This window comes from Trachypithecus francoisi, unplaced genomic scaffold, assembly GCF_009764315.1.
Source record: "Trachypithecus francoisi isolate TF-2019V2 unplaced genomic scaffold, Tfra_2.0 Lachesis_group10, whole genome shotgun sequence".
NCBI lineage: Eukaryota > Metazoa > Chordata > Mammalia > Primates > Cercopithecidae > Trachypithecus > Trachypithecus francoisi.
The window spans coordinates 98,942,083-98,968,037 of NW_022681455.1; the positions used below are offsets into that span (position 1 = coordinate 98,942,083).

The 25,955-nt window shown below is 49.5% G+C and overlaps 1 protein-coding gene across 14 annotated transcripts in view; it reads left to right on the forward strand.

Annotated features, from left to right (window-relative positions):
- The window catches only part of NDRG4 (NDRG family member 4), a 52,533-nt gene that overhangs the window by 6,881 nt on the left and 19,697 nt on the right, over positions 1-25,955 (forward strand). For all 14 annotated transcript variants that reach the window (XM_033218643.1, XM_033218654.1, XM_033218652.1 and 11 more), the window contains exon 2: positions 19,895-19,989. In XM_033218643.1, coding sequence (XP_033074534.1) covers positions 19,918-19,989 — 72 coding nt within the window. In that variant the 5' untranslated portion in view covers positions 19,895-19,917. The remainder of the gene's footprint in view (positions 1-19,894; positions 19,990-25,955) is intronic.

A 25,955-nucleotide genomic window follows, 5' to 3' on the forward strand; every position in this document is an offset into this window, starting at 1 on the left:
AAAACAGAAACAAAGGTGGAGCCATGGGAACTTTGGAGGGAGGGTGTGCTGGGCTGAATAATAGCCCCCAAAGATATCTTAATCGCTAGAACTTGTAAATGTTACCTGATGTGGCAAAAGAGGCTTTGCAGGCATGATTGAGGATCTTGAGGTGGAGCTGTTTTGCAGAATTATTCAGGCGGGCTCTAAGTGAAACCACATGTGTCTTTATAAGAGAGAAGCAGGGCCAGGTGTGGTGGCTAACGCCTATAATCCCAGCACTTTGGGAGGCCGAGGTGTGTGGATCACCTGAGGTCAGTCAAAACCCCATCTCTGCTAACAATACAAAAATTACCCAGACATGGTGGCATGTGCCTGTAATCCCAGCTATTAAGGGGGCTGAGGCAGAAGGATCGCTTGAACCTGGGATGCAGAGGTTGCAGTGAGCCAAGATCGTGCCACTGCACTCCAGCCTGGGCAACAGAGCAAGGCTCCATCTCAAAAAAAAAAAAAAGAGGGAAGCAAGGGATATTCAGAATCAGAAAAAGAGGAGATATGATTGCTTCAGCAAGAAGCTCTGCTGTTGGACTTGAAGGTGAAGGAAGGGGCTGCCAGCCAAGGAATGCATCTCTGGAAGCTGGAAAAGGCAGGGGAACAGATTCTCCCCAGAACCTCCGGAGGGAGACAGCTTGCCAACATGTTAATTTCAACCCAGAGAAATTGATTTTGGACTTCTGACCTCCAGAACTATAAGAGAATGAATGTGTGTTGCTTTTTTTTTTTTTTTCCTTTGGAGACAGGGTCTTACTCTGTTGCCCAGGCTGGAGGGCAGTGTGGCATGATCTCAACTTAAATGTGTGCTGCTTTAAGCCACCAATTTTGTGGTGATTTATTATAGCAGCCACAGGAAAGCAGCAGGGTGTGTGCAGATCAGACTCATGCCTCGGCCTGCACTGAGGGCAGCACCGTGGGTTGGAGTCTGCAAGCCTGGTTCTGATCTCTCTGACTGTGTTACCTTGACCTGAGCCTGGCTTTGCCCCCAGGATGGTCGAGGGATCAGCTGGGAGAGCACCATGACACTGTTATGTAAACTGAAGAGCATCACACAAACCTAAGTGGGATGAGCACTTCACCCAGCCTAGCATAAACCTGGTCTCCTCACAGAGCCAGGAAAGCTCTCATCATACACCACCCCCTCCCCACCTCTTAATCCTCAGTGCTTTAGATTCCAAACCACAGGTGGAATGTATCTGCCAGCCAGCGTGATTGGGTGTCTTAAGCCCCATAACAAATACCCCGGGCCCCTGGATGCTGCTTCAGTTCACCTGTTGGCAGCAGTGGCAGGGCAGGTGCTGTGTGCCTGCTGATAGGACCCATCCTAGGCAGTGAGATGGGGAAGGTGGGGACCCAGCCTCTTTGGAGGAGATAGAGGGAATATTTCTGGGGTGTCTTCTCCCCAGAGAGAGAGAGTGTGTGTGTGTGAGAGAGAGACAGCAGGGAGTGGAAGAGTCCCATAACCAAGTCCAGTGTTTGCAATCCCTAGGATCATACTCTGTGCACCCCAAATTGTTTCCTGACAGCTCTAGGGATGCCAGAGTGACTTTTAACAATGTTGGCCACTTGGTGTTCTGGAAGATAAATGTGCTGTTGGGGCCTGGGCTCTGGGGTAGGGAGAGGGAAGCCAGCAGGCTCCCCTTCAGGTTTTTGGAAGAGCTCTTGCACCAGCCTTTGCCTCTTCCATAAAGGAAGTGCGCTCAGCCCACGGCTCCCAAAGTCCTTACCAGCTGCAGAGTATTCACACTGTGCTTGGCCCATGCAGACAGAGCAGAGGAGCCGTTGTCACCCAGAGGTCACCTGCAACCTACAACCCAAGGTGAGCACCCAGGAGGATGACCAGGATGGCCTGGGGGTGCTTTTCCCCATCACAGCTTAGTGAAAGTGCCTCGGTTGGGAAAGGCCTGAACTACCCTGGAGTGGAGCATGGTGTTGTCATTCGAGCGTGGTGGGAAAGGCCTGCCATCAAGCACGTAGGGCCCTCTGACCCTGCACTGGGGCCCGGCTGCCTGTGTGTGATTGCCAAAGGGAGAGACGGGATGCTGGCTTCACCTGGCCCCCCAGGACCACACAGGAGAAAATAACTTAGAAGTTACATTAGGTGTCTTGGGCGCAAGTGACAGAAACCGAACTTAGAGTGATACAAAGAGAGGAACATGGGCTGTCTCCGGCCAGCACAGTGGACACAGGGCCATCGGGCTCTGTCTCTCTCTCCCTCATTCCTATTAGTTTGGTTCTCTGGATTTGTTGAGCTCTAAGTCAGGCCCTTCCTCGCAAGGGCGGTGTGGTTGCTGGCTCACAGACTATCCTCCTGAAAACCCCGTTGCTGGGGAAGAGCTTCCCCTCTCCAAGGATTCCAGCAAAGGCCTTTGAGACGGAGCCCAGGGCTCGGTCCCCTTGGTTTCCAGGCCACTCCACTCCTCGGTGGTGTCTGCTGCCTCAGTGGCTTCTCACTGGCTTTGCTGCTTTCTCCTCATTGCCTTCTGGGGCTCAGTGCTGGGACACCTTCTTCCCTGTCATCGTTCACTCCCTAGATGACCTCATCTAGTCTCTCTATGGTATCTTTGAAGTGGTTCCTCCCAAGGTTCTGAAGTACAAATTGTTTTTTTTAAACTGTATTATGTATTCTCCTTCCCTCCTCTCCCCTCCATTCCTCCTCCTCCTCCTCCTTCCTCCCTTTCTCTTCCCTTCATTTCTTTCTTTAAGAAGACAGGGTCTTACTTTGTTGCCCAGGCTGGCGTGCAGTGGCATGATCACAGCTCACTGCAGCCTCGATCTCCTGGGCTCAAGTGATCCTCACACCTCAGCCCCCACCCCCAAGTAGCTGAGACCACAGGCATGCATCACCACGCCCAGCTAATTTTTAAATTTTTGTAGAGACAGGGTCCCACTATGTTGCCCAGGCTGGTCTTGAACACCTGGGCTCAAGTAATCCTCCCACCTTGGCCTCCCAAAGTGCTGGGATTACAGGCCTGAGCCACTGTGCCAACCTGAAGTACAAACTCTTACGTCCACCTGCCCATGGGCAGCTCCACCTAGCTCAGGTCTAAAACCACACCACTCATCTTTCCCCCAAACCTCTCCTTCACAAGTTCTTCCCTAAATCATAAATGATAGCTCTATCCCTCCATGGCTCCACCAAGTCACCCTAACTTCTCTTCCTCTCCTGCCCACGTCTGATGGATCCATGAGTCCCTCTAGCTTTACCTTCAGAACATACCCAGAAGCTGAGGACTTCAGCCACCTCCTGCACTACCGCTGTGTGACAAGCCATCAGCACCTCAATAACTGGTCTCCCCATTTCCACCCTAACCCCCGCCCAGGTCTATTCTGCACATTACAGGAGGGGGAGTCCTTCATGATGAAAATTGTATCACATCACCCCTCTGCTCAAAACCTTCCAGTGCATGTTTATACTCAGAGTAAAAGCCAAAGTCTCCCAACCTTCAGGGCTGAACAGGACGAGCACCCCAACCCTTAACCACCCCTGTCCTCATCTCCTCCCCTCCTGGCTCACTCTGCTCCAGCCACCCTGGCTTTGTTACTTTTGTTTTCTTTTTATTTTTTGAGAGAGAGAGAGAGTCTTTCTCTGTTAGCCAGGTAGGAGTCTAGTGGTGCGATCTCAGCTCACTGCAACCTCTGCCTCCCAGGTTCAAGTGATTCTCCTGCCTCAGCCTCCCAAGTAGCTGGGATTACAGGTGTGCACCACACACCACACACCCGGCTAACTTTTGTATTTTTAGTAGACAAGGGGGTTTCACCATGTTGGCCAGGCTGGTCTCGAACTCCTGGCCTCAAGCCATCCGCCTGCCTCAGCCTCCCAAGTGCTGGGATTACAGGCGTGAGCCACTGTGCCTGGCCGGCTTCCTTTCATTTGCTCAAACATGCAGGCGCCTGCCTCCTGGCGTTTGCACTTGCTGTTCCCCCTGCCCTCAGTGCCCTTCCCGGACATCCCAAGGCTCACTCCCGGATCTTCTTCAAGTCTTGCTCGCATCCCCTTCTCAGCAGGTGGCTTCTCACTCTTACCACCCTGTTCTACATACCTCCCTCTCCTCTCCTGTGAAGTTGCTTCCTGCTTTGCTCTTAGGTCGTCTGACATGCCTTGAATTTACCTAGGTTTGTTGACTGTTTGCCTCCCCCCCAGCACCCAGAAAGCTCCCGAAGGTAGATATGTTTGTCTATAATGGTCAGTATTTTATCTCCAGTCCTAGAATGCAGTAGGTGCCAAATCAGTATCTGGTGAATGAATGAATGCCTTAGGCCTGGGCCACTCCTAGGGTATGGTCATTCAGACCTGAAACGCATGTACTGAGAATGGGGAAGGGAGGTTTCCCAAAAGGAAACCCAGGTGCTGTTAGAAGAAAGGACCTTGGTGTCAGGTGGGGACCAATGCAGGTAGCCCCCTCTGCAGACATTGCATTTGAGGCAGGAAAGCTCTGGGAGTTGCTTGGAACAGAGCCCCTCTCTGCCAGATGAATGTCATTCCTCAAATGCTAATAAATGAGGCATTTCAGAGAAGTATGAGGCTTTCCGTGACAAAAATGCCCAGTAAGAAAGATGCCCCTTAGGCTCTGTCTTTACTGGAGACTGTATTGCAGACTCCTGTGCCAAAGAAGATTCATTGCCTCAGTTTACGTGTTTGAATCTTGCACAAAGATCCAGGATACGTGTATCTAGGAAATTTGCCAGATTGGGCAAAGATACACAGCTGAATTGAGTGAGGCACCTGTGTAAAAGAAACGTGAGAATTTGTGACAAAGAATGCCAATTGCTTTTAACCTTTTAATGTAGGTCATGGTTACCCATGTCAGTACAATTATTGTGAGCTTGTGAGGTGTGGGTTACGAGGGGCTGCTCGCTGGTTTAGACTGCTGGGAGAGAATGGCATCATGGATTATGCTGCCTGCCGGAGAGAGGAAGTTGCAGGTTCACTCTAGCATTTCCCTGTTTTTCTTTGGGAAAGCCCCACCGTTTCCTTTTTCCTTGACTTCCTTTATGACGATAGGGTGGGTCTCCAAGAAAAATATCCCAAGTTCAGATTAGCTTCAACTGTGTGTAACAAAACCCATGATAATAATAAGCAAGATAAAAGTATATTTTTTCTTTCATAACCAGGATCTCAAAATAGAGGATTCCCAAATCATGGCTTCATGATTCTCAGGTACCTTGACTCTTTATTCTATATCGCTACTTTGCCACCTTTAGAATCCTGCCTTTGAGCCTAAAATGGCAGTTCAAGCTCCTGCCATCACATCTGTATTCCAGCCAGGAGGCAGGAGGAGGAGTCAAAGAATGGCATGTCTCCTCCCCCTTTTTTTTTTTTAGATATAGTCTCACTCTGTTGCCTAGGCTGGAGTGCAATGGCACGATCTTGGCACACTGCAACTTCTGCCTCCCAGGTTCAAGTGATTCTCCTGCCTCAGCCTCCCAAATAGGTAGGATTACAGGTGCCAGCCACCATACCTAGCTCATTTTTGTATTTTTAACAGAGATGGGGTTTCGCCATGTTGGCCAGGCTGGTCGTCTTGAACTCCTGACCTCAAGTGATCCACCTGCCTTGGCCTCCCAAAGTGCTGGGATTACAGGCATGAGCCAGCGCGCCTGGCCGTGTCTCCCCCGCTTTTTTTTTTTTTTTTTTTTTTTTGAGACAGAGTCTTCTGCCACCCAGGCTGGAGTGCAGTGGCATGATCTCAGTTCACTGCACCTCCATCCCCCGGGTTCAAGCAATTCTCCTGCCTCAGCCTCCCAAGTAGCTGGGATTACAGGCACGTGCCACCATGCTTGGCTACTTTTTGTATTTTCAGTAGAGATGGGGTTTCACCATGTTGCCCAGGCTGGTCTCAAACTCCTGACCTCAGGTGATCCGCCCACCTCAGCCTCCCAAAGTGCTGGGATTATAAGCATAAGCCACCACGCCCTTTTAAGAACACTGCCTGAAAGTCCCATGCTTCCATTTACCTCTCATTGGCAGAACACCACGTCATCATAAACAAACTTTATTCCCATCGTCCACCTGCTCATCTAAAATATGGGGATTGTTATTCAGGAAGAAGGGGAGAACAGATGTGGGGGGACAATTGGCAGTCTCTGCTGCAGTAGAACTCTTTCACTAGTTCCTTATAGAAGCTGCCCAAATGGAATGTGTTACTGGAATTCTAGTTCCATCTCCCTTGCCCTTGGTCTTAGAATTAGAGGCCTGTTGTGTCTATTGTAATGTCTGTGCGTAACACCTGGAGTCGTGTTGTGTAGAGAAACAGAGTTTACACATTGGTGCTGTATATCACCTTCTTACTTTATGAAAGAGCTATGTTATGTCCTTTCTAAGATGCACCTTTTTTTTTCGTACTTTAACATCTCTAAGATTGGGATGCATCATACCGTCTCTGTTGGCAAGGGGGGCATCATGCTGTTACTGCCATCACACGAACATCAGAATTTGTGAGTGGATGTCGGCAGCTCAGAAGGAAATCCCAGAGATAGTAGTAGAGCATTCTTGATGCTGGAGAAGCCCAGGCTGTGTGGAATAGCACAGCATCAAAAACTCCAAGGTAGAGAGATTAAGAGACATTGGACTTGAAATGTGAAAAGGAATCCCTTAAACAATTTATTTCAATTTTATTTTCCTTTTTAAAAATTTACAAGAGTGATAGATGCTTTTTTAAAATCTGGATCTAATATATTCTAAAAGAGTTATTTCAGTAAGTACAAAAAAACCGTCAATGACAGGGAACTCATCATAGAAGGAGCAGTTCTGACACTATTTTGAATGTATCCCAGGAATGAACAAATAAGCAGAAATATTATGGGTGAGAGCCAGGTTTCTCACCACTGGAGAAAAAAAAAATTGCAATCAAAGTGGGGAAGCTAGAATGCACTCTGTGATGTTGAAGTAAAGGTATCAGTATAAATTCCAGATTCCAGATATATATATATCTGATATATATGGAGAGAGATATATATATATATATTTAAAAGTAAATTGTGTGTGTTAGTATCTTGCATACATTTCATAGCTCTGCCTGCTAAGAGGGCCCAGACCAATGACACCGCAGTAGCAATGAGCACACCTGGTGTCCAGATCTTGGTTTCTAAACATCATTCTCCAATAAGGAGAACTAGGGCTCCTTAGAGAAATGGTTGATTTCATGGTTGAGGCAGAGAAAGTACAAGATGAGTTTAGAACATGTAATGAGGCTAGAATATTTGAAACTCAAAAAATAATGGGTACATGTTGAAAGCATACAAGAGCCACCTTAAGGGAACTCCCAGTGGCCAAACCTGGCCCAGTTTGAACAATGAAATAATGATAGCAATGGCTTTTAACCCACAGGGTAAAATAAATATCCATGAGTCCATATTGATGTAAATAAGTAATTGAATAAAGGAGGAGAAAGGACAACTCTTTTTTTTTTTTTCTTTTGAGACAGAGTCTCGCTCTGTCACCCAGGCTGGAATGCACTGGCACTATCTTGGCTCACTGCAAGCTCCGCCTCCTGGGTTCAGGCTATTCTCCTGCCTCAGCCTCCCGAGTAGCTGGGACTACAGGCACCCGCCACAATGCCTGGCTAATTTTTTGTATTTTTTAGTAGAGACAGGGTTTCACCATGTTAGCCAGGATGGTCTCGATCACCTGACCTTGTGATCTGTCAGGGGAAACCCCACCCCCGATATTTATGTGGGTTCTTTTCTATTTCCTAGGTGTCTCGGCTGGTTTGAGAAATAAAGGGAAAGGGCACAAGAGAGAGAAATTTAAAGCTGGGTGTCTGGGGGAGACATCACATGTCAGCAGGTTCTGTGATGCTCCCTGAGCTGTAAAACCAGCAAGGTTTTTTTTTGTTTTTTTTGTTTTTGTTTTTTTTTGTTTTTTGAGATGGAGTCTCGCTCTGTCACCCAGGCTGGAGTGCAGTGGTGCGATCTCAGCTCACTGCAAGCTCCGCCTCCCGGGTTCACACCATTCTCCTGCCTCAGCCTCCTATGCACCTGGGACCACAGGTGCCCGCCACCACGCCTGGCTAATTTTTTGCATTTTTAGTACAGATGAGGTTTCACCATGCTAGCCAGGATGGTCTCAAACTCCTGATCTCATGATCTGCCCACCTCAGCCTCCCAAAGTGCTGGGATTACAGGCGTGAGCCACCACGCCCGGCCAACCAGCGAGTTTTTATTAGCGATTTTCAAAAGGGGAGGGAGTGCACGAATAGGGTATGGGTCACAGAGATCACATACTTCACAAGGTAATAAAATATCAGAAAGCAAATGGAGTCAGGGTGAGATCCCAGGACCACAGGATGGGGCGAAATTAAAATTGCTAATGAAGTGTTGGGCACACATTGTCATTGATAACAACTTATCAGGAGACAGGGTTTGAGAGCAGACAACCTGTCTGACCAAAATTTATTAGGCAGGAATTTCCTTGTCCTAATAAGCGTGGGAGCGCTACAGGAGACGGGGCTCATTTCATCCCTTCGGCTTCGACCATAAAAGGCGGCCGCCTCAAGGGGTCTATCTATAGACCTACCTTCAGTGCGCATTCTCTTTCTCAGGGATGTTCCTTGCTGAGAAAAAGAATTCAGCGATATTTCTCTTATTTGCTTTTGAAAGAAGAGAAATATGGCTCTGTTCTGCCTGGCTCACCGGCAGTCAGAATCCAAGGCCATCTCCCTTGTTCCCCGAACATTGCTGTTATCCTGTTCCTTTTTTCAGGGCACCCAGATTTCATATTGTTCAAGCACACATGCTCTACAAACAATTTGTGCAGTTAACACAATCATCACAGGGTCCTTAGGCGACGTACATCCTCCTCAGCTTACGAAGATGACGGGATTAAGAGATTAAAGACAGGCATAGGAAATCACAAGGGTATTGATTGGGGAAGTGATAAGTGTCCATGAAATCTTCACAATTTATGTTCCGAGATTGCAGTAAAGACAGGAGTAAGAAATTATAAAAGTATTAATTTGGGGAACTAATAAATGTCCATGAAATCTTCACAATTTATATTCTTCTGCCCTGGCTTCAGCCAGTCCCTCCGTTCAGGGTCCCTGACTTCCTGCAACAGTGATCCACCCGCCTTGGCCTCCCAAAGTGCTGGGATCACAGGCATGAGCCACCACGCCTGGTCAGGACAACTCTTTCTTACAGGATAATTCTAATAAGCATAGAAGAGATTATGGAAATAGAAAATTATCTTCCTTTTCCTCAGCAGGAAAAAAAGGAAAATTATCATTAGGCAACCATCAAAGTAATAATTGCTGTAGGCAAGAATCAATAGTTGTTAAAATTAGCAGGGGTAAGGGGGTGGAGGGGGTGAGGAAGTATGATGAGACATAGGATGTTTACATAGTGTCAAAGTATCTTCCCACACTGCTTACAAAGGGAAAAATAGTAACATTTCAGTGGAGAAATCTGGCAGAGAGCTCCTTATCAAGGGATCAAGGTTAACATCCTCTGTAACAAGACAAATTGACATCATGTGCCTGCTGATATAAACTGAGAAGGGCACCTCATTCTGTCGTATTCTTGCCAAAAATTTATAACCTCTGTCTAATCATGAGAAAACAACAGACAAACCCAAAGCGAGGATATTCTACTGATTAACTGGCCAGTACTTTTCAAAAGTGTCAAGGTCAGCCAGGCTGGTGGCTCACGCCTGTAATCCCAGCACTTTGGGAGGCCAAAGTGGCTGGATCACGAGGTCAGGAGTTTGAGACCAGCCTGGCCAATACAGTGAAACCCTGTTTCTACTAAAAATTCAAAAATTAGCTGGGTGTGGTGGTAGGTGCCTGTAATCCCAGCTACTCAGGAGATTGAGGCAGGAGAATCACTTGAATGCAGGAGGGAGAGGTTGCATTGAGCCGAGATCATGCCATTGCACTCCAGCCCGGGCGACAGTACAAGACTCCATCTCAAAAAAAAAATAATAATAAGTGTCAAGGTTATAAAAGATGGACTGATAAACTATCCAGGGAGACATACCAACTAAATATGATGTGGCATCCTGGGTTGGGTCCTAGACCCAAAAAAGGCATTATTGGGAAAACTGGTAAAATGTATGTAAGTTCTGTATATTACTTAACAGTATGTATCAGTGTTTAATTTTCTGGTTTCTCAATTGTATTATGGTTCTGTATCATGATAACATTGGGGGAAGCTGAGTGAAGGGTATGTGGGAAATTTCTGTGTTTCTGTGCTTTCTTGGTTTTGTTTTTTGTTTTGTTGTAATTTTTTTGCAAGCCTAATTTTTTTTCAAAATAACTTAAAAGGGGGGAAAGTATTGTGTCTTAATTTAACTGGTGGTGGTTTTTTTTTTTCTTATTGATTCATAAAAATTAGTGTCACTTGTAATCAGTTATATCTTAGATTTGATAAAATCTGGTGCATAGGATTTAAAAAAGAATCTCTCTTTTATACCCTTCCCCATATCCTTCCCCAGAGATAAGCATTGTTACAGTTTACCGTGAGTCTTTTGAGGATTTTTTTTTTTGGAAGTTGCCAATATATATACCTGTTCAATGCATATGATTTTTACATAAATGAGATTATTTTGAGACAGAATCTTGCTCTGTTGCCCAGGCTGGAGTACAATGGCGCAATCTCGGCTCACTGCAACCTTCGCCTCCCAGGTTCAAGCAACTCTCCTGCCTTGGCCTCCCAAAGTGCTGGGATTACAGGTGTGAGCCTGCACCCAGCCATAAATGGGATTATTTTTACACATTATTTGGTGACATGCCTTTTTTTCTTAATTGCATAGTTTAGAATGCTTTCCCACTCTGAGTGGAGCTGCCTTGTTTATTTAATGGCTGCATGGTTCTCCAGCGCGTAGATGTTCCGTAATTTATTTCACCATCCTCCTGGTGCTCACTGAGGTGGTTTCCAGATTGCACTGCTCTACTCAGCTGTACAGTGAGCACCCCTGTGTGCTGCCTCTTAGGGTACACGTGGGTGTTTTTCTTTAGGATAAATACCTAGACACAGAATTGCAGAGTTGACCGATATTTGCGTTTAACAGACTACCAAGTTGTTCTCCAAATAAAGCTGAACCCGCTGCCATCCAGCCAGCAGCATGAGTGTGTGCCCATTTTCCCAGAACCTCACCAACCTTGCATATTATCAATCTTTTAGTAATTTGTGGTCTTTATGAAGAATGGTTCATTCGTTCATTTACTTATTTCATTGAACAGAAATGTTGAGTGTCTGCCCTGTGCCCAGCACTGTCATAGACACAGGGGACATCCCAGTGAACAAAACAGATGTAGTGCTTGTCCTCTAGGAGTGTCTGAGAAGCTGCAGTCTGAGCAGGTCATATTGCTCATTGTTTCACAGGCATTTCTCTGACGGCCAGTGAGGCAGGGCAGATGCTTTGCCCTTGTTGTTCTTCTCTGAATTCCCATCCCAGACCTTTGCGACTTTTCCATTTTTTTTTTTTTTTTTTTTTTTTGAGACGGAGTCTCGCTCTGTCGCCCAGGCTGGAGTGCAGTGGCCGGATCTCAGCTCACTGCAAGCTCCGCCTCCTGGGTTTACGCCATTCTCTCGCCTCAGCCTCCCGAGTAGCTAGGACTACAGACGCCCGCCATCTCGCCTGGCTAATTTTTTGTATTTTTTTAGTAGAGACGGGGTTTCACCGTGTTAGCCAGGATGGTCTCGATCTCCTGACCTCGTGATCCGCCCGTCTCGGCCTCCCAAAGTGCTGGGATTACAGGCTTGAGCCACCGCGCCCGGCCACGACTTTTCCATTGAGTGCATAGTATTTTCTTTCTCCTTATTGAGCCCTAGAATGGGAGTGCTACTAAGTCTGTCCCCTTTAAGGGATTTTGGCAAACGCCGTGGGGAGACTGGAGACACAGGTAGGATTTGAGAGGAAGGAGAGAGCCCAGACCAACCTGCAGGAGGTGGGGAATGTGCTGAGGCTGCATCTGCCCCTCCAAGTTTTCTTTTGTTTGTTTTTTGTTTTTGAGATGGAGTCTTGCTCTGTCACCCAGGCTGGAGCACAGTGGCAGGATCTCGGCTCACTGCAACCTCCGCCTCCCAGGTTCAAGTGATTCTCCTGCTTCAGCCTCCCGAGTAGCTGGGATTACAGGTGCCTGCCACCACACCCAGCTAATTCTTGAATTTTTAGTAGAAACAGGGTTTCACTGTGTTGGCCAGGCTGGTCTCGAACTCCTGACCTCAAGTGATCTGCCTGCCTTTGTCTCCCAAAGTGCTGGGATTACAGGCATGAGCTACCGCGCCCATCCCTGCCCCCTCCAAGTTTTGTGGCCAAACTTACTGCCCTGGAGCCTCTTGACAGCCAGCCTCATCAAACAGCCTCGTATCAGAGTGGCCTCACCACCTTGGTGGTGTGCATTTGAATACTGTTTTATGCCTATAACTGACATTGGAACAGTGACATCTGAGCAACAAAAATGTTTATCCTGTGCTTTCCTATAGCTTCTGTGGGCGGGTCAGCCATGGAGATTTCTGGCCTGTCCTACATCTAATTTACCAGTTATTAAGCCTGTGTGTGTTTGGACTGTGATGGGGTTGGACAGATGAACAAGATCAGGTCGCTGTCCTCTGGGAGGTGACAGTAAGGAGATTAAACCACTCATCCATGCATCAGTGGGTTAGCAAGACGATAGAGTCCCAGCCTGGCCAACATGGCAAAACCCCATCACTACTAAAAGTACAAAAACTAGCTAGACCTGGTGGCAGAATTCTGTAATCCCAGCTATGTTGGGAGGCTGAGGGATGAGAATTAACTTGAACTCAGAAGGCGGAGGTTGCAATGAGCTGAGATCGCACCACTGCACTCCATCCTGGGCAACAGAGTGACACTCTGTCTTAAAAAAGAAGAAGAAAAAAAAAGATGATAGAGTCCACACATGAGCATAGGAGCTCCAGACCCAGACATCATGGGTTCAAATCCAGGTTCCGTCACTTACCAGTCATAATACCTTGGGCTGGTTATGTCACCTCTGTATGCCTCACTTCCTCAGCTACAAAATGAGGACAGTAATAGTACCTACCTCTATGAGGAGTCAGGAGGAGTAAACGAGCTTATACATGTAAAATGCCTGGAACTCGGTGTTCAGTAATATTAAGGACTGTTTTCCATATTGCTCCCCTTGTAGGGATATGGTGGGGAAAGGCACTCCAGGCAGAGGGAACAGCATGAACAAAGGCATGTGCTTCCCGTGGGGAGGATGCGCCTACGGAGTCAGCCCGGGTCTTTAGCCAGGAGTGCCAGAATCCAAATATGGCTGCCTAAGACAGTGGAATGTGCTGGGTGTGTGTGTGTGTGTGCACGCGCGTGTATGCAGGGTGGTGGTGTGGTTGGTGGGGGCATAGGGATTCATAGGCTCAACCCAAGGAAAAAGCAGAACTGGCCAAGTTCAAGTTTGGCATAAATCAAGGAGCCCTACCTAGAGAGGGAAATGGAGCCTGGGATGGAGAAAGTAATGTCCCCCGCATCCTCCCGTCCTGCCACCCAGCCAGGGAGGCAGAATGCATGTAGGCGGGTGGGAGCATGTACTCTGGATCCTCAGCCTGGGTCGGCCACAGGAGAACTTGCACCAGTCCTTCGCTCCTTCCTGTGTCTCTTATTTCTCATCTGTGAACTGGGAATCCTGAGGGAAGACCGAGTCCCCATCCCTGTCCCACCCTCAGTGCTGTCCCAGGCCTAGGAGATCAGGATAAGGACAGGGAGAGTAGTAAGAGGGTCCAGCTCCCTGGACAGTTCCAGACCCCCTGTATAGTGCAGTTGGAAGGTGATTCCCCAATTTCCGGGGTCCCAGATTTCTGGGGCTTCTTTTCCAACCAGGCACTGGTGTAGCGTTGGGTAGGGATGGTGGCCCGTGTATCACTGAGCACCAACTCTGATCCAAGCAGTAGGGATACACCAGGTCTGTGGTGCCTGGGAGCACAGGCCTGGACATGAGTCACACGCTCCCACTCGGCCACATCATTCCTTTTCTGTGGTATGGACCCCTCCCCCAGGGTGGAGCTGGCCAGACCTGGGTATGGCTCATTTCATTTGCCTGTGGCATTTTTCATAATAATGGGACCTTTTAACTCAGGAGTGTGGCATATTCAAGGCAGCGTGGACTGGACCTTGCCCCTGACCTGTGGGTCCCCTTCACCCCTGTGGTTGAAAGAACACCAGCCATTCCACAGTTCTACCTCTTCTTATTTGGTCTCTTCCTGTCCCACAGGCCTGGTTCCTCTGTCTGGCTTCTCCTGTATCCTCTAACTTCACTCCATTTATGTCTTACTCTCTTCTCTTTCAGTTCTAGCGTTTCTTACTGTGCAGCTATGGGGGCTGGGATGGGGAGTGATCCTTCATGTGTAGCACTGTCCCCACATTGCATGACTCTTCTCACCTGTGGTCCCTGGGCACTGAATGTAGGACCCTCAGTCACTGAGACCACCCACATTCTTCAATGTATTTTCATTTTTTTCTCTTCTCTTTTTCCTTTCTCCCTTCCTTCCTTCCTTCCTTCCTTCATCTTTCTTTCCTTCTTTTCTTTCCTTTCTTTCCTTTCTTTCCTTCCTTCCTTCCTTCCTTCCTTCCTTCCTTTCTTTCTTTTTCTTTTCTTTCCTTCCTTCCTTCTTTCCTTCTTTTCTTCTTTCTTCCTCAGAGCCTTGCTTTGTCACCCAGGCTGGAGTGCAGTGATGCAATCTCAGCTCACTGCAACCTCCACCTCCCGAGCTCAAGTAATTCTGCCTCAGCCTCCCAAGTAGCTGGGATTACAGGCACCCGCCATCACGCCCAGCTAATTTTTGAATTTTTAGTAGAGACAGGGTTTTGCCATGTTGGCCAGGCTGGTCTCGAACTCCTGGCTTCAAGTGATCTGCCTGCCTTGGCCCCCCAAAGTACCAGGATTACAGGTGTGAGCCACCGTGCCGGGCCCCCCAGTGTATTTTCAAACACCCCCACCATCTCCTAGGACTACTGCACTTGTTCTCCTGATTCAGCAATTGCTTTTTTCTGTAGGATGTGTAACTACTGCTGATCAATGTAAGCATTTATGGGATAGTTCCAGGAATGACCACAGTCATTGTTTCTATTTTTAACCCTAATAAATCAGAGGATTCACCTGGCTGGGGTCTCAGCATGGAATCACAGTTACAGAAGCATAGCGGGAGGGGCCTGCTCGCTGCATGGTGAGAGCCGAATGCTCCTGTTTGCCTTGAAAAAAGAAGGAAAGGAGAAAAAACACAAATCAGCAACCAGAAGTGATTAAACTGAAATACAATTCCTCTTAAGGAATCCACCCACACTAACACAGCGCAGGAGCCCATTTCCACAGTCCCCGGTGCTCTTTTGCCCTTGAGGGGCCTCTCACATGTCACTGTCCCCCAGCCAAAGGGGCTGTTTCCTCTCCCTCATCCCTTGTACCATCCCTCCCCTACGTACATCAGCTTCGCCCCTCTGCGTGCAGCTATGAATCTAACAGAAACAAGAGGAAAAAAAAAAACAAAAAACGAAACTCCAAAGTTATCTTAAATCGGCAGGGAAAGGCAAGGAACACCCTGATCACATGTGGTTTTTGTTCCATTCAAATATGTACAAAAATCTTTCATTTAAAAGGCATTTTAGGCTGGGCATGGTGGCTCACACCAGTAATCCCAGTGCTTTGGGAGGCTGAGGTAGGAGGATTGCTTGAGCCCAGGAATTTGAGACCAGCCTGGCCAACATAGTAGACCCCATCTCTACAAAAAATGAAAAAAAAATAGTGGGGCTCTGGTGGCACACACCTATGGTCCCAGCTACTTGGGAGGCTGAGGTGGGAGGATCACTTAAGCCCAGGAGTTTGAGGCTGCTGTGAGCGATGATTGTACCACTGCACTCCAGCCTAGAGTTTGCTTAGAGCAGAGCCAGGGTTTGTTTTGACCAAGACCCTCTGAGCAAACAAAAAAGGTCATTTTTACACTTTAGGAGGCTGAGGCAGATGGATCACCTGAGGTCAAGAGTTCAAGACCAACCTGACCAACATGGCAAAAACTCATTTCTACTAAAAATACAAAAAAAATTTTTTTTAAATAGCCAGGCGTGGTGGCAGGTGCCTGTAATCCCAACTGCTTGGGAGGATGGAGCAGGAGAATCACTTGAACCCAGGAGGCAGAGGTTGCAGTGAGCCAAGATCATGCCACTGCATGCCAGCCTGGGCGACAGAGTAAGAATCCGTCTTAAAAAAAAAGTTATTTATGGCCGGGTGCGGTGGCTCAAGCCTGTAATCCCAGCACTTTGGGAAGCCGAAACGGGTGGATCACGAGGTCAGGAGATCGAGACCATCCTGGCTAACACCGTGAAACCCCGTCTCTACTAAAAAATACAAAAAACTAGCCGGGCGAGGTGGCGGGCGCCTGTAGTCCCAGCTACTCGGGAGGCTGAGACAGGAGAATGGCGTAAACCCGGGAGGCGGAGCTTGCAGTGAGCTGAGATCCGGCCACTGCACTCCAGCCTGGGCGATAGAGCGAGACTCCGTCTCAAAAAAAAAAAGTTATTTATATATTTATTGTTTCTATTGCACCTCAGACTTTTCTGAGGTGGGCAACATGATCTCATATTGTGAGGCAAGTAAGTGAGGCTTTGAGTGATTTGCCCAAAATAAAGCTATCCATTGAATGATAGGGTAGAAATGATGGCCTGGTTTCAGTGGCTCCAGATCTTACCCCTGAGAAGTAGAAGCATTGGGACTTACCCCAGGCCCATTCGGTGTTTACAGCTTCTGTCTGCCCAGCAGGTCCCTGCACACGTGTCTCCTGGGAGAGCTCTTGTCTTTGCACTGGGGGCTGGACAGGGCGGCTCCTGTCCCTTTAGGGAATAAGAGATCAAGAAGGGGAAAAGCATGGCGGAGTGGAAAGAGCCATTGCTGGCCGCTTCATAGACCCTGGCATCTTCCCACTTCTGTGCTACTTAACTCCTTGGGGACCTTAGCCAGGCTTCATTAGTAGGACTCTCATTTTCTTTTTTTTTTTTTTTTTTTTTTTTTTTTTTTTTTGAGACGGAGTCTCGCTCTGTCGCCCAGGCTGGAGTGCAGTGGCCGGATCTCAGCTCACTGCAAGCTCCGCCTCCCCGGGTTTACGCCATTCTCCTGCCTCAGCCTCCCGGGTAGCTGGGATTACAGGCGCCCGCCACCTCGCCCGGCTAGTTTTTTGTATTTTTTTAGTAGAGACGGGGTTTCACCGTGTTCGACAGGATGGTCTCGATCTCCTGACCTCGTGATCCGCCCGTCTCGGCCTCCCAAAGTGCTGGGATTACAGGCTTGAGCCACCGCGCCCGGCCGACTCTCATTTTCTTATAACTTAATCACATAGCTTCTTAAAAAAATCATAACTTTCTTTAGAAGAAGCTTCTCTGCCACCCTGCTGTGGAAATGTCTGCTCTGGCCTCTTTGTCCTGGAGCCCCGCAACTCCAGCCAAGCCCTGGACTGTCTGTTTTTCATGGGCTGAGACATTCCCAGTTCTCTGGATGATGAGGTCTCTCTCTGCCCCCTTCCCCGCCACCACCTCCGTCACAGGCCATCTGTCCCTGCACTGCCCACTCTCAGCCCTTTTAATAGCATGGTCCTTGGGGAGGATGGTGTCCAGGGTGGTTTCATAATAGGCTGGGGGTGGGGGGCCACAGGGACACCCCAGGGCTACCAAGGACTTTAATTGAGATGGGTGTTCAGGAAAGCAGGTGGCTAAAATGTCCTGATGCAGAAGAGTTTTCCAAGGAGGGGACCCTTCTTTCAGCTCTCCCAGCCCCCATACCCTGGATGGATGGGTGAGCTTGCACACATCAGAAAGGATGGAAATGGGAGCAGGAGAGCCTCAAGGATGCCTTTCTAAAAATACAGCCCATCTGCATTGTGTTAGCTGGTTTCCTCGGAAACCACTGGGAGCCGGGACTCCGGCATGGCACGTGCGCAGGGACCCAGGCCTGCTTTTCTATTTGTTGTAACAGGAATTTTCTTATTATATTAAATAATCTTTTATTATTGACACACAGTTTATCTTGTACCCTATTGATGGACTTTTTTTTTTTTCAATTTTTTTCTCTATTGTAAATGGCACTGTGCTGAGAATTCTTATAGATAAATTATTTGTTGCCATCTCTGGTTTCTTTAGGCGATTTCTCCAGGGGAGAGGATTGCTGAGTCTGAGAGTATGAACCTTTTAAATAATTTTAATTCATTTGCAAAACTGCCCTCCAGAAAGATATGTCCATTTATATACTTACAAGCCATGTAAGAAGTGCCTGTTTCAGTACACCTTTGCTAGCCGTGTAAACTTTGCCAATGCCATTGGCAAAAAAAGAAAGAGCTATCCATTCATTCATTCATTCATTCGAGACAGGGTCTTGCTCTGTCACTCAGGCTGGAGTGGAGTGGTGCAATCATAGCTCCCTGTAACCTTGAACTCCTGGTCTCAAGTGATCCTCCCATCTCAGCCTCCTGAGTAACTGGGACCATAGGCTCTCACCACCACACTCAGCTACTTTATTTTTTTTTTTAAGAGGTGGGATCTTGCTATGTTGTCCAGGTTGGTCCTGAACCTCAGGGCTCAAGTGCTCCTCCAGCGTCAGCCTCCCAAAATGCTGGGATTGTAGGCATGAACCACGGTGCCTGGCCAAAAAAAAAAGTATCTTAATTTAAATTTCTTTGACTTCTAGTGAGCTTGAATATTTTTCCATGTAGGTACTGGCCATTTTTAATTCTTTTAGGAATTTCTAGATCATGTTCTTGGCTAGTTTTTCTCTTGGTGCATTCTGACCTCTGCCATCCTGAAACTGAGAGATGATGGTGCCGTTCCTAGAGGAATTGTGGGTTCCTGGGACCCTCTGTCTTCCTTCCCCTACCACTGGCTGCTGCACACACACACACGCACGCACACACACACACGCCTGCATGTATGACCCATTCTTCTTCTGAGGTTCAGAAACCCCTGGGATTTCCCAGGGCCACCCTCTGGCAGCTGAGCAGTCCCTGTGTATCACCCCCTCCCTGCTGGTGGCCTGAATTGAGACCTGCACCCCCGCTTTCAACATCACTCAACCTGTGACACCACCAGAGCCTCTACCCCCACCCCTTCCTGGCCCATCTTCACACAGGCTCATCTTGGGAGCCCTCTGGGGAGCTCTCAGCTCTGTTCCTCTCCAGTCTATCCTCCAGAGCCCCACTGTCCCCTTCAGACACCAGAGGCCCTCAGCAGGGGACTCTGTCTGCGTCTGACCCTGTGTTTGGCCTCCCTGCACGTGCCCTTCTGCTTCTCAATAAAGGCAGAATTTTGCTTGTAATTGTTTTAGGAATCATGACGTTGCTTTTCTCTTTTATTTGCAAACATGTGTTAATTTTTAAGAGCAAATAAAAATAAAAATAGGCTGGGCGTGGTATCTCACACCTGAAATCTTAACACTTTGGGAGACCGAGGTGGGTGGATCACTTGAGGTCAGGAGTTCGAAACCAGGCTGACCAACATGGTGAAACCGCGTCTCTACTAAAAACACAAAAGTTACCAAGGTGGTGGTGCACACCCGTACTCTCAGCTACTTGGGAGGCTGAGGTGGGAGAATCGCTTGAACCCAGGAGGCGAAGATTGCAGTGAGCCGAGATTGCGCCACTGCACTCCAGCCTGGGCGACAGAGCGAGACTCAAGTGTTAAAAAAAAAAAAAAAAAAATGAGAAAACAAATACTATAATGGTATCCCCCAAGCCAGACAGGCCGGGCTTGCAGACGGAGGCCTGGGGGTCCTGAGTGCCTGGGTGGGCTGCGCTTGGGGGCCAGGGGGACAGTGCGTCTGGTCCCCGCACTCCTGCCCCAGCCCTGGCTTGCGCTGTCGTTCTCTGCCCGGGCGTCCCCGCCACAGCAGGCCTCAACCCTGCGCTCCTTCCCTAGGCCTCCTGCTCCACGACGTGACCATGGCCGGGCTGCAGGAGCTGCGATTCCCTGAGGAGAAGCCGCTGCTCCGGGGCCAGGACGCCACCGAGCTGGTGAGTTAGAGTCGCGCCTTTGAGGTCTTAGGGCCGAGCGCGCCACCTCGTGGCCAAGAGGGAGACCGCGCGCCTTCCCTGCAGCTGACCCTCCCCAGGGCCGGCCACCCCAAGAAGCCCTGTCCCTGCCTCAGGGGGGAGTTCTGGGAGGCCTGAGTGCCACCCAGACCCAGTCAGCCTCAAGGTGGCTTCAGCCGTCTTTGAGGCTAAAGGTGCTACAGGAGAGTTATTCCCGCTTTAATGGCAAGAAAACTGATGCACAGAGAGGTGAACCCAGTCGGCCAAGGTCACACAGCTAGTGGAGGAATGAGGCCGTATCAACCCCTGTTTGTGGACAGCCCAGGAGCCCCAAGAGGTAACTACCGGGCAGTGCTGGCTCCAGCAGGGCACGCTGCTCCCCTGTCTGTGCGCTCTTTTCCTTATCAGCCTCCCAAGCCTCTGTGGCACCTGGGCAGGTCTAACCAACAGTGCCTCCCAGGGCAGTGGGACAGAGGCATCACAGGTTATGATTTTGTCCCAAAGACCCCTCCGTCATGGGACAAGGCGTTAGAGGCCAGAGTGACTTTCATGCCACCCTTTTTTGTTGTGACAACACCCTATCCACCTTCCCTTTCCCTCCCTCCCAGTGCCATCATATTGGTGACTGTGACACAAACCACTTTGCAAAAAGTGTGGGTTCCCTGCTGCTTGGATTCTGAGGCATCAGGGCTGGGGTCCCTGCAAGTTATGCTGCCTGGACCCCCTCCTTTTACAGATGGGGAGGCCAGGAGCCCAGCCCCTCAAATCTGCAAGGTGCTGTGCTCTGCCCTGCCCTGCCTCCCCAGCCTTCCATCACAAGGAGAGGAGCCCAGGAGCTACTGAGCAGCCAGCATTGGAACTGTGCAGACAGCCAGGGATCCAGGGATCCAACCACATGAGGTGGCAGTCCTGTCCCCAAGAAGAGTACCGTGTTATCTTACAGACAGAGCCTTGAGTTAACTGATAAGACATGGCTTATCCGAGAGCAGCTGCAGATAAGCTGCCCTGGTGGGGTGGTGACTGCACACTTTTCAAGTCCTTTATTTTATTTTATTTTTTTTAATTATTATACTTTAAGTTCTAGGGTACATGTGCATAACGTGCAGGTTTGTTACATATGTATACTTGTGCCATGTTGGTGTGCTGCACCCATCAACTCGTCAGCACCCATCAATTCGTCATTTATATCAGGTATAACTCCCCAATGCAATCCCTCCCCCCTCCCCCCTCCCCACGATAGGCCCCGGTGTGTGATGTTCCCCTTCCCGAGTCCAAGTGTTCTCATTGTTCAGTTCCCACCTATGAGTGAGAACATGCGGTGTTTGGTTTTCTGTTCTTGTGATAGTTTGCTAAGAATGATGGTTTCCAGCTGCATCCATGTCCCTACAAAGGATGCAAACTCATCCTTTTTTATGGCTGCATAGTATTCCATGGTGTATATGTGCCACTAAGTTTACTTGCTCCCTGGTCTAAGCCTCCATCAGCTGTTGCCCCAGGATGCTTGCAGGATCCTCCTTGCTAGTCTTTTTGCCTCTGCCTTTGCTCTGTACCCTTTAAAAATAAGCCATGAGCTGGGCATGGTGGCTCACACTTATAATCCCAGCACTTTGGGAGGCCAAGGTGGGCAGATCACATGAGGTCAGGAGTTCAAGACCAGCCTGGCCAACATGGTGAAACCCTGTCTCTACTAAAAATACAAAAATTAGCCGGGCGTGGTGGTGGACACCTGTAATCCCAGCTACTCAGGAGGCAGAATCACTTGAACCCGGGATGTTCAACCCCAAGACTGCACTGCTGCACTCCAGCCTGGGCAACAGAGTAAGACTCTGTCTCAAAACATAAATAAATAAAAAATAAGCCATGTCACTTCTCTGCTTAACAAGCCATCGCAGTCAGAGATGGAACCCAGAATGCAATCTGTACCAGCTCCCCAGCCTGTCTCCCAAGCCTGTCCCCAGCTTACTTCTCTCTAGCCTCCTTGAACATGCCCATCACATTCCTAGTGTATCTGCCAGGGATACACTAGCCCAGAAATGTGCAGGGCTGGCTCCACTCCTTGTTTTATTCAGGCCTCTGCTCAAATGCTCCCTCCTCAGAGAGTCCCTCTCTAACCCCTGGGTCTAATATTGAAACCCCAACATGCTCTGGCCCTGGCCGTGTCACTTTAGCCTGGTTTGTGTGTGCCCCGCCCCACAGGTTCCCAGGACAGAGATCTATTCTGTTGTGCACCCCTAGGTCTCCCCAGTGCCCCACACAGCACACAGTGGGTTCTCAGTAAAAACATGGGCTGGGTGGAAGCCACAGAGGGTGATACAGCTCAGAAGGAAGAAGTTTCTCAGAACTTTCTAAAAGGTCCCTCCTCCCCACTCCTGCCTGTGTCTTTCCTTCTGACTTTTCTTTTCCTTCTTTCTTTCTTTCTTTTTTTTTTTCTTCTGAAACAGGATCTCACTCTGTCACCCAGGCTGGCGTGCAGTAGTGCCATCATAGCCCACTGCAGCCTCAGCTTCCTGGGCTCAGGTGATCCTCCTGCCTCAGCCTCCCGAGCAGCCAGGATCATAGGCATGTGCCCCCACACCTGGCTAATTTCTCCATTTTGTAGAGATGAGTCTTGCTCTGTTGCCCAGACTGGTCTTGAACTTCTGGGTGCAAGTGATCCTCCCACCTCAGCCTTCCTAAGTGCTGGGATGACAGGCCTGAGCCTCTGTGCCTGCCTACCAGCCTGTCTTTTGAGGCATGAAAGCAGAGTTCTCCTGTGAGGGGCCCTCGGGGAGCCCTGCATCCCATCACAAGTGCTGAAGCGTGCAGGTTGCGGGACAGCCGCACGGAGGTGCTGCCTGCTGGTATGAGGTGTGCCTTTGTGGCCCAGCAGGGCCCCTAGCACAATGGGGAGAGCTGAGGGCATCTTGGCCTGATAACTTCCATGCCTGTCTCTTCCACTGCCCACCTCAGCTGGGCACCCTTCTCTGCCTTATTCTGGCCTAGCCCTCGCCGCCCCTCCCTCCCTGACTCAGCAGGCATACTCCTGCCTGTTCATGCCCACTGAGCAGCCTGGCGCCATTGCAGGTAGTGTCTCTCTATCCACCCATCACCAGGACCAGAGTCTGCCACCATGACATCTTCACCCCTGCATGAGGGTCTCCGTTTCAGATCCTGTGGACGCTTCTTCCCTCCTTCATGAGTCAGCACAGGCCCCAAGCTGTGGGCCTGGGCACATCTGCTTTTTCCAAAGGCACCTTAAAAGCCCCATTCCAGGCCGGGCGCTGTGGCTCAAGCCTGTAATCCCAGCACTTTGGGAGGCCGAGACGGGCGGATCACAAGGTCAGGAGATCGAGACCATCCTGGCTAACACGGTGAAACCCCGTCTCTACTAAAAATACAAAAAACTAGCCGGCGAGTTGGCGGCGCCTGTAGTCCCAGCTACTCGGGAGGCTGAGGCAGGAGAATGGCGTGAACCCAGGAGGCGGAGCTTGCAGTGAGCCGAGATCTGGCCACTGCACTCCAGCCTGGGTGACAGAGCGAGACTCCGTCTCAAAAAAAAAAAAAAAAAAAAAAAAAAAAAAAAAAAAAGCCCCATTCCTGCCAGACATGTTGGCTCACGCCTGTAATCCCAGCACTTTGGGAGCCCAAGGTGGGCGGGTCACCTGAGATCTGGAGTTCAAGACCAGCCTGGCCAACATGGCGAAACCCCATCTCTACTAAAATTACAAAAATCAGCTGGGCATGGTGCTGTAATCCCTGCTATTCAGGAGGCTGAGGCAGGAGAATCGCTTGACCCTGGGAGGTGGAGGTTGCAGTGAGCCGAGATTGCACCACTACACTCTAGCCTGGGTGACAGAGCGAGACTGTGTCTCAAAAACAAAACAAAACAAAAGCCGACCGGGCATGGTGGCTCATACCTATAATCCCAGCACTTTGGGAGGCTGAGGTGGGTGGATCACTTGAGGCCAGGAGTTCGAGACCAGCCTGACCAACATGGTGAAACCTTGTCTCTACTAAAAATATAAAATTAGCCAGATGTGGTGATGAGCTCCTATAATCCCAGCTACTCAGGAGGCTGAGGCAGGACAATCACTTGAACTCGGGAGGCGGAGGTTGCAGTGAGCCCAGATATCACCACTGCACTTCAGTCTGGGTGACAGAGTAAGACTCTGTCTAAAACAAAGCCCCACCCCACACCCGACACAGCTTCCTGGATGCTGCAGCCTGGCACGCCATGCAGTCCTACCCCCTGTCTCTGTCTTCAAGAGCTAGTCTGGCTCTCTCAGGCTGTGGCTCTCACAGACAGATTCTCCTTTTTCAGCTGCAGTGCTGAAAGCATCCATCCTTTTCGCTTTTTTTTTTTTTTTTTTTTTTGAGACAGAGTTTTGCTTTTGTTGCCCAGGCTGGAGTGCAATGGCGCAATCTTGGCTCACTGCAACCTCCACCTCCCAGATTCAAGCGATTCTCCTGCCTCAGCCTCCTGAGTAGCTGGGATTACAGGAATGTGCCACCACACCCGGCTAATTTTGTAGTTTTAGTAGAGATGGAGTTTCTCCATGTTGGTCAGGCTGGCCTCAAACTCCCGACCTCAGGTGATTCACTCACCTCGGCCTCCCAAAGTGCTGGGATTACAGGCGTGATCCACTGTGCCCAGCCCCATCCTTTTCACTTTCTATTTATTTTTTATTTTTGTTTAGAGATAAGTCTGGCTCTGGCACCCAGGCTAGAGTGCAATGGTGTGACCATAACAGCCTCCTCCTTCTTCAAGGAGGCTAGAGAGGGCTCAAGCGATCCTCCTACTTCAGCCTCCTGAGTAGCTGGAACTATAGGCATGCACCACCATGCCTGGCTCATTTTTCTATTTTGTAGAGACAAGTGATCTTGCTATGTTGCCCAGGCTGGTCTCGAACTCCTGGCCCACCTCAGTCTCCCAAGCAGCTGGGATTACAATCATGAGCCACTTCACCTGGCACCTTGTTCACTTTTTAAATGTTCTGCCGTTTGCCAGGTGCAAATTCTTTCAGTCCAGTGGGAGGTGAGGATTCCCACGCATTTACTCACAGACTGCCTGCCCGCCACTGGAGCCTGGCTTTTGCCTTTGGAGACTCCAGTGCCTGGCCTGTCTGTGGATCCCTCTGCGCCTGTGTCCCCATCCCGCCTCCCACACACCACTCCTCCACCTCCCTCAGAACACTCTGCATTTTCTTGGCCTTTGAGTCCTTCCCCTCCCACACCCTTCATCTCCTGGGCCCCCCAGACCCAGAGAGCATACAGCACACCCTGCCATTATCTGCTCCACTGTGTGTGTGTGCGCGTGCCTGTGTGTGTGTGTGTGTATGAATGAGAGAGAGAATGAGAGAGAGAGAGAGATACAGACAGTCAGGGTCTCACCCTGTCACCCAGTCTGTAGTGTAGTGCCACAATCCTAGCTCACTGCAGCCTGGACCTCCTGGGCTCAAGTGATCCTCCTGCCTAGGCCTCCCAGAGTGCTGGGATTACAGATGTGAGTGACCACACCCGGCCTTCTTTTTTATTAGCTTTTGCTTGTAACAAAACTGCCTCCTCTGTCATTCTCTGAGATAATGGCCCTCTTAAGGTCCCGAGGATAGACATCTCCCCTGTCTTCTCCTCAGCCCCCTTGTGCAAGATGAGAAGATCCATTCATCATCAGCCCCAGGCCCTTGTCCTCCCCCTGCAGCCCCATCCCTTCCCTCCTCTCCTCCCTCCTCCCTGCAGAGCCCCCACAGGCCTGGAACGAATCTGCAGAAGCCCGAGCGGGTGCGGCCATTCTCTATGTGACAGTCACAGGAAGCCCAAAGCCTGGCTTTCCTCTTTGGGCATGGGAACCCCCAGTTCCTTCTGATTTTCTCCACCACCTGGCCTGCTGGAAAGCAGGTGGCTGAACTCTTCCTTGTTTTGGGAAAAATGGCAGAAATACTGGTTTCATTCTTCTCCCTCCCACTCCTGTG